This window comes from Odontesthes bonariensis, chromosome 22, assembly GCF_027942865.1.
Source record: "Odontesthes bonariensis isolate fOdoBon6 chromosome 22, fOdoBon6.hap1, whole genome shotgun sequence".
Lineage (NCBI taxonomy): Eukaryota > Metazoa > Chordata > Actinopteri > Atheriniformes > Atherinopsidae > Odontesthes > Odontesthes bonariensis.
The window spans coordinates 13,533,141-13,544,470 of NC_134527.1; the positions used below are offsets into that span (position 1 = coordinate 13,533,141).

At 41.1% G+C, this 11,330-nt stretch overlaps 2 protein-coding genes across 2 annotated transcripts; one reads left to right on the forward strand and one right to left on the reverse strand.

Annotated features, from left to right (window-relative positions):
- Window positions 1-285: 285 nt before the first annotated feature.
- On the reverse strand, window positions 286-2,146 carry morn3 (MORN repeat containing 3). The gene is made up of 6 exons (XM_075456051.1): window positions 2,027-2,146; window positions 1,347-1,514; window positions 1,083-1,240; window positions 844-1,003; window positions 562-746; window positions 286-422 (listed from the first exon to the last, which is right to left on the reverse strand). Exons 2-6 carry the CDS (start codon window positions 1,489-1,491, stop codon window positions 315-317), a joined length of 756 nt encoding a protein of 251 aa, XP_075312166.1. The 5' UTR covers window positions 1,492-1,514; window positions 2,027-2,146; the 3' UTR covers window positions 286-314.
- A 227-nt stretch (window positions 2,147-2,373) lies between these two features.
- tmem120b (transmembrane protein 120B) lies at window positions 2,374-11,327 on the forward strand. The gene is made up of 12 exons (XM_075456110.1): window positions 2,374-2,554; window positions 4,703-4,821; window positions 5,070-5,186; window positions 5,358-5,417; window positions 5,523-5,618; window positions 5,700-5,789; window positions 5,919-5,984; window positions 6,110-6,171; window positions 7,385-7,477; window positions 7,754-7,818; window positions 8,092-8,160; window positions 9,919-11,327. Exons 1-12 carry the CDS (start codon window positions 2,492-2,494, stop codon window positions 10,033-10,035), a joined length of 1,017 nt encoding a protein of 338 aa, XP_075312225.1. The 5' UTR covers window positions 2,374-2,491; the 3' UTR covers window positions 10,036-11,327.
- Window positions 11,328-11,330: the final 3 nt, after the last annotated feature.

Sequence of the window (11,330 nt, forward strand, 5' to 3'; positions counted from 1 at the left end):
GAGAACACAGCATTTCAGGTGAAAAGCAGAGTAAATGTAACCGCATGTACAATGACCTAAATGTGTTTTCATCAGCATCTAATTGATCTTACAGTAAGAAATTAATTCAGTAATTATAGTTGTTTCTTCTCTTCACATACGTTTAAATGGATCAGTTGACACGGCGGTTGCAATAATAGCAGAATTAACCTTTTTTAAGTTATCAGTTGTTTTCAACTCATTTTAATCATTAACTCAGAAGAGGGTGATTAAGTTGAAAGTCCCAACAGGATGGAACTAGGAGAATATATTGGGCAATTCTTTTTTTTTTTTCTTTATTCATGTGATGGGGGAGAAACTTGTTGATCTTCTCGATGATTGTCAAGATCGCGGTAAGCTGATTTCGCTTCTTTTAAAACCAACTCCATATCCATAAGGTGTAGCTTAAAAGAGAACAGAAGGGCATATGCAAATTCATATCACTACACTGGAAAAATACTTTGTGATGCATGCTTACTTGAATGCGTCATGAAAGTGATTCAGTGATATTGATAGAAAACTGTAGTAGTCCAAATGTTGTACCTTTGGAATTGGATACTTGGCTGGTGTTGGAGCTTTGTCTCTCTCGGAGTCAGACAGAGTCCCGCATTTTGCCACTCCATCCACCCAAAAGCCTTCATAAAGCACGCCTTTGTCAGAATAGTAGAACCTTCCATCACCACTCTTCTTGCCATCGTGCCAGTTGCCCTCATACCAGTTTCCATTTGCTTTAACACAAGATGAAAAATAGAATTAAGCTCCATATTTGACAGCTTAAAACTACAATCTCTTTTCATACAGATGTATAGGAAGCATATTTCTCACAAAATCTAATGATTCCTTGCCCATGATGCTTGTCCCTCATCCACTCTCCCTCATAGATGTCTCCACTCTCAAAGTACATCCTTCCCCAGCCACTCCGTTGGTCCTCACGCCACTCGCCCTCATAGACTGCTGAGTTGTTGTAAAAGTACGTCCCATACCCCTAAGGAGATGAAAAATGTCTCACAAACAGGGCACACGTTTGTTGCAGCGTGTACGTAAAACATTTTACACACACATACATGCTTCTTCCCATTTTTCCATCCACCACTGTACTTCCTTGCATACTCCTTTGATGCTGAGGTTAGCACGCCGTATGTGCCGTTTCCATCACGTTTTCCGAATTTCCACTCTCCGTTATAAATGGCGCCGGGTCTCTTCCAAACCTGAGTTCCCTTGCCTTAACCAAAAAAATCCATTATTGAGCTTGCCAGCAAATAATATAACAGGAATAATTTCTGATTTACTAGGCAAACTTTGAAGCTAACACTGAAAAAGTGTCTAACCGTGCTTCTTGTTGTCCTGCCACTCCCCGGTGTATTCATTTCCATTGACAGAGAAAACTGTGTGTCGAAGTCCACATTTCTGTGACTCAACCTCCTTCAGTGTTGAGCTTGGCAGGGTATTCTTTGATGGTTTGAGGTATGGCATGGCTGGAGGTAGCTATTAGGGACCTTGTGAAATAAATACAAAACAGGTTAGAACCATGAAAATACAAGCTGGCTTATTCCCCCTAATATCAATAAAATCATTCAAGGACATTTTCTTTTTCAGCTGGTTAATTTCATAAATCATTTCAACTATATCAGTTATGACAAGTAATCTTGACTGACATGAAGCAAAATAGGGCAAAACCATGATACTATCACGACCATGTTTTACAACCATTCCTTTCTTCAAACATAGAGCATTCAATCTAAACTAAAAAAAATCGTTTTTTTTTTTTTACAAGTCCTCTGTCTTGGTCACGTGATTTTTTTTTTTATTTTTTTTTTTTTTATCAAACTGGTGACAACAAAAACGCTTGTTTGTGTGAACATTTTAGGATATTTAGGCTCATATTTGCAATGAAAGATATTTAAAAATGCCGTGCAGACTGTTAATCACCACTGGAAATATTCTCTAATGTCCCATATCACTGTCCAGAAAAAAAAAGTCAACACTAATTAAAAGAAAATTATATTACCTTGGCGAGGTGTCCAAGCGGTTGACTTATCTAAACTCAATCCGCTTGTCAAATCTGGCCATCTAGTTACCGAAGAAGTTAAGGAAACATAGCAAGCATTGTAAATTTCTTCCGCTGCCGCCTGCAGCGAAGGGGGCAGTTGTGGGAGTTGTATCCTAGCAACAGCAATGTGCAATGTAATTGGTGTAGAGTGACTTTTATTTTAAGCCTATTTAAATTTAAAGTCTAATAAGCTTGGAGGTACTTGGCGAGGCCAGAGTTTCAACAATTTGATAAAGGTTGTTGGCTCTGAAGAGATTCAACTGTGGTCCAACTGCGTTTGACCGAACAGTTGGCTGTGAGCATGCGCAGTGCAGCACAATTAAGAAGCGTCCGAGTGGGACAGAGCAGCAGACTGTGTGAGGAGGCACTCGGGGTGAAACCTTGTTGAGGCTTTCTTCTCACCACGTCGTCCACTGTTCCACGATGTCCAAACCGAAGTTTCAGACAGAGTGGGAGGAAATTGACGAAGAATATCAACAATTACAGGTGACTAGAATCACTTAGACGAGTGTTTTAATATACGTAGTGGGTCGCAGGCAGTATGGTGCCGTGGATGTCACTGACAGCAGATACTGTAGCGGCGGCTATGGTAGTTTGTCTGGCTCTTTGCTGTTTGCCATTCATTCCCGGCTCAGCCTCAAACGCTTCCGTGAGCCAATACCTGTGCCGTCCGTAGCAATATCTGGAGGATAGGTTATATTTTAACAGGTGTTATTCATCTCGGACTTCGCTGTAGCATTCATGTGCTATTGCTGCTAGCGTTAGCAGCAGGTTGCTCGTCTTCTGTTGCCGCTGAAGAGCAGCCACGGCAAAGCTAACCACTCATTTGCAATGTGGTGCTACTGATTAAGCAGTTGCCATCAAAGTTACTTTAAGGCTGTGAGTCTGTGTCACAATTTATTTGCATGGGTAAATAATTTAGTAGCCACTGAATCCATTATCAATCATTCGTTGACAGGCGAGGTCACTTTAGCTGTAGTTTGCTAACTTGAAGCAACTTGTGAAAAGATGTGATCCACTTTGAGCTGCAATGAAAACATCTTATGGTCTGTGATCATGGGTTACGACCACCCCGCTTCTCACACAGCTGATATAGGAAAGCTGAGCAGTGGATCTGGGATGCCGTCAAAATTTTTAACCTAGAGCTGCTCCCGAACAGAAGAAGAAGGCAATAATGATGGAAGGTATTTGCTAACCATTCTCTGAGGCGCACACCTGAGCAGACTCCATGGCAGAGTTGGATGTCTTTTGGCTTCAAGCGCTGTATCTGGGCTGTGTGGGTTTGGAGAGACCCATTCAGTAAAATGATGTCCACATTTTTGAATTTTGAACTGATGATGAAAGAGATGGAAATCGTGAGGGGCATCGGGTCAAACTTTGCATAACAGTGTTTGCTCACGCTTAATTATTTTTAAGCATCATTGTAGGGTTCAAAGGGACATTATGGTTTCAGGATATGTTGAAAATGATTTCTCTGTTACTTATGACAGCAGATGCAGGTTTGATATGGATTTTTTTTTTTGCCAGGACTTGATTTATGTCCTAATTTTAAAAAAACAAACAAAAAAAAAGCCTTTTTGTTTTGTTTGTTTTTTGGGGGGGTATTTTGCATCTGGCCACCACTGACTGATCTTGTGTACACTCCTGGCCAACCCGTGTTGTAAGGCAGACCTTTAATTGGTCGTCGTGTGTGTGTGTGTGTGTGTGGGTGTGTGTGTGTGTGTGTGTGTGCGCGTGCGTGCGTGTGTGTGTAAGATTGTTGGGTGATGTGCTGTGCAAAGAGTTAGCCTTCAAACATATCAGTGTTTTAATATGATTCTTTCCTTTGGGGTAAGTAAAGCATTTTATTTATTTTTTTTTCATTTAATTTGATCTAATTCATTATTGAAGGAGCTGTGTTTTTCTGTTTCTGCATATGGAAGGCTGCAGTTGGTGAGAAAAGTAGTTTTTTTTTTTTTTTTTTTCAGGTCTCTTCCATTTTTTTCTTTACATTACATTTTGATCATGTATGTCCTCAGAAAGTCAACCACTGCCTCGCCGTGTTGCGTGACATTCTACTAAGATCTCTCTAGATTGTAGATGAATGAGCCTGTTTAGCCTTGCTCCTGAATGGTGCCGATAGGAACAGGTGGGCTCCCATTTCACTCTGAAAGTTAGCAGTTAAAAATGTAAAATGAGATGTGGCTCAGTTTTAATATTTGTCCTAAGATAAGTCGGCTGCTCTCTGGCTTCAAGATTTACACGGCTGTTCTGACCCTAGGTCACACACACACACACACACACACACACACACACACAAAAATGAACACAAGCAAGACAGAAAGTTTGAAAAAAAACCAAGCTTTTCTTGTTGGGCAGACAAAGACAAATTGAGCTGTCTCACGGCAATCTGGTGGTATGGCAGCGGATTTTTCTTTAGTGATCTACCAGAACAAATGCATGTAAAGTGGGATGTTTATCTCACCACTAAATGCAGAAGCAAAGGATGTTTGTGTTCAGAGAGGGGCCGAATAAGATTTCACAGTGTGATCTGTTCTTTCCCCTTAAAGAGACTTGATAAGCTGATAACTTTCGTGTTGACTTCTGCCTCTCTGCAGATTTTTCTAACCCAACGTGTGTTTGTTTGATCCCCAGGAAACCCACAAGCTATACAGACACAAACTAGAGGAGCTCACCAATCTTCAGACAACATGCAGCAGCGCCATCAGTAAACAGAGAAAATGCCTGAAAGACCTGAGGCACAGCTTGGGCAAGTGAGTACCACCAACGTCTAGTGAGAATGAACCCTTACATCAGTTTCTATGACTTAAGCGTATTGAAAATGACTCATTTTTGGTTAAAATGACTTTGATGATCAATCGTTGGTCTACCGGGACTGACTTCTTGCTGTCTGATCACAATAAGTCCAGTCACATAAACGGACATGTATTCTTTATTTCGTTGAGATGACCTCATTTATCCTTCCTTCTTGAATTTTCCCCTCCCCCCATGAACCGTGCAGGTGCGCACAGACGTGTGATGAGAAAGAGCTGAAACTTATGACGGACATCAAAACGCAAATAAAAGATAAAGAACACGTTTTCTTTGACATGGAAGCATATTTGCCAAAGAAGAACGGGTAAGGACGTTTCTCTGCCTTTTTATATGTTCACTAATGTTGAGACTGCCGGTAATGCAAAAAGCGCCACAAACACTGCACAAGTTGGTGTGTGAGTCCTAAGGAGAGGGGATAGTCCATGTTGTGAGTTTTTTTTCAGGCTGAACTAACTTTCGGGGTTTTTGTTTTCAGACTGTACTTGAGTTTGGTCTTGGGCAATGTGAACGTGACGCTTCTGAGTAACCAGGCAAAGTATGTGAAGCATTTTGCCGTTAAACAGCTGAAACGGATATAGTTTGAGAGACTCGTCTGTATTTCAGTCACATCCTCCTCCTCTTCCTCCGTTTATTCACGCAGGTTTGCCTACAAAGACGAGTATGAGAAATTCAAGCTTTATATGACGATAATCTTGATGTTTGGAGCTATAACCTGCCTCTTTTTTCTCAACTATCGGTGAGATAACTTTATTATTCGTTCTTTCTTTTTGGTCTTGAAGGAATGTGTTAATTTGTGTATTTTCACTCCCCCGCTTAGAGTCACTGATGAAATCTTCAACTTCTTACTGGTGTGGTATTACTGCACCTTGACCATAAGAGAAAGCATCCTCATGAGCAACGGCTCCAGGTGTGTGAACTGAGTCTTTATCGTTTCTTTTGTAACGTACATGATCTTGGATTTATAATGGATTCATGTTTTTGATTTGCCTTCTAAACTTACTGGGGTATAAACCCCTCACAATCCCAAACATTTCAGGATCAAAGGCTGGTGGGTGTCTCACCACTATGTCTCCACCTTTCTGTCGGGCGTCATGCTTACCTGGTGAGTTGGTTTGGCGTTTGATTCTTTATATTTTTTTAGATTCTTAAAACGTGTTTGTGTTCCCGACTCGGACCAAAATAAGGCCACGGTATCCTTCATGTTTTTAACTTTGTGTCTTTCTGAAGGCCAGAGGGGCCGATGTATCAGCTGTTCAGGAGCCAGTTTCTTGCATTCTCCATTTATCAGAGTAAGTCTTGTGGTCTGTTCCACAGTTGTTATCTTTACCTTATGTGTATGCTGCTTTAGTCAGATGACATTCTGTTCGTGAATTAGCCCGGAAATATCCGGGGCAGTGTTCCAAGGTTTTTACTTGTGTAAGGATATTAAAATAATGAAAGTTCTGTGAAATAGTTTTTGTTTTTTTCTAAGCTTTGACTTTAGATGAAATTGCAGTACAGTGATAATCACTGTACAGAACATTTTATCTGTCATATTTTTCATTTTGTCCTCGCTTTGTTCAAGTTTCTCTCTTTTTTTACAAAAATATTCCATTAAAGTGCTGCAAAATTAGGAGATCTATGAGCAGTATTGGTCAGAATAGTAAGAACTTTCTCAAATCCTAACCCGGACACTCCAACACCGAGCAAAAAGAATTGCTGTCCCCATTTTGTGTTTACAGAAAAGTGGACACACTGACTATTCCTTTAATAAAGTGAGAAACGTTTCTGTAATGTCCACATATGGTCCAGACTTGTATATCAAATGGTTTCCCCCTCATCTTGTTCAGCACTGTGCTGTTGTCATCGTCATTGTAGTGCTTCATGGGGTTTTTGTGGCTGTGGCTGAGTGTTTGAGACTCTCTGCCACATGGAGTCTAGTAAATAAACTTCTGACACTTGTACTGCATCTTAGTGACAGACAACAACTACAGAAGATGGAGGATAATTGTCCACTAAAGTTTTTTGGGATTCTGCAAACTACACACTACTTTTTTTGTTAACATTTGACGTCTTTTCTATGTCCTAAATAAGATGTCAGTGTGAGATTGGTAAATCCTTTTATTGATTTGTACTGTACACAGCGTCCCAACCTTTTAGGAGTTGGGGTTGTAATATAGTTTTAGCCAAATGTAGTACAAAAATACAGAGAAACTAGGCCGAAATGATTCGGGTTGATCAGATTGTTTGGTCATGAAAAATCATTCAGGAGCCGCTGAGCATGTCAGTGCGACTGAAGTGTGAACGTGCGTTAGATTAAGACCTGCTGATCGGCGCATTTCAGAAGCCTTGTGAATTAAAATCTTTTTTTTTTTTTAATTATTATTATTACTTTATTTTATATGAATACAATAGATTTCTCATCTGGGACACTCTGTTTGTGGAAGTGAAAGTCTGAATTGTATTCATCACACTTGCAACATGCTACAATTGAATCATTTTTGCCATCGCTCTGTCCTCCAGGCTTTGTTCAGTTCCTCCAGTATTACTACCAGAGCGGCTGCTTATACCGGCTGCGCACTTTGGGAGAGAGAAATCAGCTGGACCTCACAGTGGGTGAGTTGTCAGCTATTTTTGGTGTTAGTCATTTCAATCGTTTGAACTCTTGAGCCATCTGCAACACCATGTCTGGATAAATGGGGTAAAGGTGAGGAACAGAGACGGCTGTTAACATCAGTGTGTTGCGATGGAGATGTCAGGTAACTCGAGTAAGGCCTTGTTGGACTGGTCTCTTAAAGCCATCTCTTATGTCAAATTGTTGTGCAGAGACGACTTTGTAGTATTCGTTGTCACGTTTGAGATCACAGTTGGTCGTCGTGTGTGTCTTTGCAGAAGGGTTCCAGTCCTGGATGTGGAGAGGACTCACTTTTATTTTGCCTTTCCTCTTTTTTGGCCATGTAAGTCAAACTATTCTTATTGTTTCTTCTTGTATTTGGCATCAAATGGCAGCTTTAGCACCACTTTTCAGTATTTTAAAATCAGGAGGACATTGGATGAGACTAATGGGTTCAGTGACAAAAACCAAAGATTTTTGTGTCTGCCTGTGTTTTTGATCTGTGCTCTTTGCATTAAAGGCAGTCTTTCTCTGGGAAAAGATCAAAGGGAAATGTTGCTTGTGCCATCAGTGTGTTGAGACATAATGAAAGATGATGCCTTCTCTGTCGTTGCAGTTTTGGCAGCTGCACAACTCGGTGACCCTGTTTCGCTTGGCAGGACATGAGGACTGTAAGGAGTGGCAGGTAAAGATCACGTTGGCAGGCTCCGTCGTTAAATGTCAGAGATCGGTTGAAGATTTGGAATAGTTACTGCACCTACGTGCACAAACTGATTGTGGGACTGTCCATACCAAAACATGTCTCCTCAAAACAAGTGTCCGCTTTGTTGTTCTTTTTATCCTCCAGCTTTGTCCTGAGGGTTTGGGAGATTGATCTGGGTGTATGCATACTCTGCTCTCTCCGCACAGTTTTAGTGGGTTTTTTTTGTTTGTTTTTTATGAGTTTTGGGCTGCACCCGCTCAATAGCAGAGGCACGAGATGGACCTTTGCCGATTGTTTGCAGATGACCACATTTACACATCACACAGGTGTCGCACAAAAGCTGATGCAAAAACCTGGAAGATTCCACAGGGTATTTAGTTATTGCAAAACCAAACATGTTGAAGGGTTTCTGTATTCAGACTCCTGCAGCATCCATCAAGCAAGAAAGTCTGGTTTCTGACAGCTGAAAATATTACCACTACTATTAAATACACGAAAAAGTACCTTTAGTTCGACCGGAATTGTACAAAATCGAAGCTTTTAAAACTTGATGAACAATCCTACATAATGCCACATGGAATAGGATGCCCTCTTTTGTGAAAATGGTAAAGTGTAAGTGTATATTTATTGAGCAGAAGTCATCATAAAGCTGCTCTTACTCATATAATTTTTTCCTTCTTTTGTCAGACAGCTAAATGGTCTGAAAATTGGCCCTTTAGGACTACTTGTCTACTTGCAGCTTAAAGCATTTCCAAACCGTCAGCCCTAATGAGGTCCACAGCGTCGCCTGGCAAAATGACCATTCATGTAACTTAAAGACTGCATCGGTGCAGTAAATTCAGCTGCACTTGCATGTACGATGACCCCCCCCCCCCCTAAAGAGAAAGTTGGAGGCGACAGAATGTCTTGAATGTTTTTTCACAGTTCACAGCGTCAACATCAGACACACTTTGATTTATAACTCGATTCCTCTCCCATGCCTGTATACTGGGACGAGGAACTCAAGTTTGAAAGGTAGCTCGACTCGACGGTGCTTGTAGCCGTGTGAACAATCATCACAAGAATGGTCTTTCGACTCGGTAGATGAACTTGAAGAATTTTCTTTAAGAAATCGCCAACAGAGATGAAGTACGAAGCAGGCCGCTATTTGGTGTAATTAGAAGTGCCACCCTGAGGAAGATAACTGGAAACCGTGGGGTCTGGTCGTATAGTCTCTTATTTAGGTCGGCAACCGTCCTAACTGAGTGCAATGACCCGGAAGTATCTGAGCAGCAGCCGAAATAGGAGCTGTTCCAATTCTCCAAATGATAGGGAGAGAAGTTCTTCTTTTATTATCTCCGTTAGCATAGGATCGGCTGTATCGTCCTTTAGAAGGAAAGGAGATAAATCTGTCCCACGATAGAAATGAGCTAATCTTTGTATAACAATGTGGGAGATGAAGTAGTTGTTTTTTTCTTTTGTCTTTTCTTCACTATTTGACCAGACCCATAGAAATGGATAAAAGATATTTCCGAATTTTAAATGAGAAATGCTCGGGGGGGGGGGGGGGGGGATATGAATCATTGTCACCACTTATTCTACACTGGGAGGGAAAAGATGGCAACTGCAGCTGAAGATGATAAATGTTTGTTGCGTATGAATGATTTATTTTTTTTTTTTTTTAAATCTACTTTCCGATGGAGCCAGTTGATGTAGATGTCGAGACTTGTACTGAAATAAAACTCTTTTCTTTGCTTCCAGGTATTTATGCTGGCACTGACGTTTCTTGTCCTCTTCCTGGGGAATTTCCTCACCACATTAAAAGTTGTCCGACAAAAAATTCAGACGAACCAAGACAAAGTGCAAAAGAGTGACTGAGAACGTCTCGAGCGAAAGATCCTTCAAAACGGCCAGTAACCGGAAAGCAAACGCACACGACCGCCCGACGGACCGACCACAGAGCGACCACAGAGCGACCACAGAGCAATCAGGCTGAGAGAGGACGGGGTTGAAGCCGACGTCTCTCTCGGGCTCTGACGGCAGCAGCGTCCAGCCAAAGTATCCGGCAACCATGCTCTTACTTTCCGATGACCTTGTGAGGGGCAAATCAGTGCCGATGTTCGTTGAATTAAGACGAACAATGTGTCACTTTTTCCTGTGTATATAAAACGCGAGCGGGGAGGACGTGTCACTCGATGTTTGTGCCGGTGCATGAGCATCAGAGAGCCTTTGTTCAAATCGTATGCAACTAAACGAGAGCAGGTAGCAGAACTGAACATAGTTTGCCTTTCAAGACCTAAAGTCTGTCACATGCATACTTCTGTGAAGTAGTAATGGTCAAACTGGCTCGGGCTCATGTTCACCCTGGCACTGCACTTCACTTTCTTTTCCTTTGGTACGCGTTGTTCTCCATCCAGTGTCATGCAATGTCATTGCTAACCAGTATTTCCTCCAGAGTTTTGCTCTCAGAAATAATATATTTAGTTCCACAACATTAAAAACATAAAGTGTAACTCGCTTGAACTTAACTTCAGTTTGAGGGAGTAAAAAAGGCGACTCTAACTTGGTGTACTCTGACTACAGTCTGAGGCAGCTTCCTTTTTTTTTTTTTTTTTTTTAATAATATTATCATTGAAGTTGGGAGAACAAGGGAATGCAACACCCTCTCCCCAAGAAGATGCACATAAAACTTACCGTACTTTTTTTTCTTCAGATATTACCACAGACTGAAAGAGCTTTTCATGTGAACTCCCATCTTAACCGATATTAATGACGGACTATAAACTGTGAGTTTATCATGTTTCACTGAGGGTCTTAATCGTGTTGAAAGAGCTTAATGAATCTGAACGATTTATCACAGAGTTCAGGTGCACCGAGACTCCCCGAGCAAATTTTGGAGTTTTGCTTACTGTGCGGGTCGTTGAAAATTTGAATGTGATGCTGCAGAACCCATCAAATGCTGCTATTCACACTGGTTCTGGATTATGTTTTTGTAATTCCTTTCAAAATGCCAGTATAATTTGTGTTTGATACCCATGGTTTTGTCTCATCTGTGTTTTGTGACAGTTCTCAAGGCTCAGGTTTATGATGCCTTACTGTCCCTTGATTTGGCCAAAAAAAAAAAATCCTGCTTATGTTTTATTTTATTAAAATCATGCTCCTTCAGAGAATTG

Coding starts and splice junctions, on each gene's coding strand:
- morn3 (XM_075456051.1), bottom strand. CDS start 1,491: ATGCCATACCTCAAACCATCAAAGAATACCCTGCCAAGCTCAACACTG. Junction 1,241..1,346: donor GCAGGACAACAAGAAGCACG/GTTAGACACTTT, acceptor TTTTTGGTTAAG/GCAAGGGAACTCAGGTTTGG. Junction 747..843: donor GCAAGGAATCATTAGATTTT/GTGAGAAATATG, acceptor CTTGTGTTAAAG/CAAATGGAAACTGGTATGAG.
- tmem120b (XM_075456110.1), top strand. CDS start 2,492: ATGTCCAAACCGAAGTTTCAGACAGAGTGGGAGGAAATTGACGAAGAA. Junction 5,790..5,918: donor CTCATGAGCAACGGCTCCAG/GTGTGTGAACTG, acceptor CAAACATTTCAG/GATCAAAGGCTGGTGGGTGT. Junction 8,161..9,918: donor AGGACTGTAAGGAGTGGCAG/GTAAAGATCACG, acceptor CTTTGCTTCCAG/GTATTTATGCTGGCACTGAC.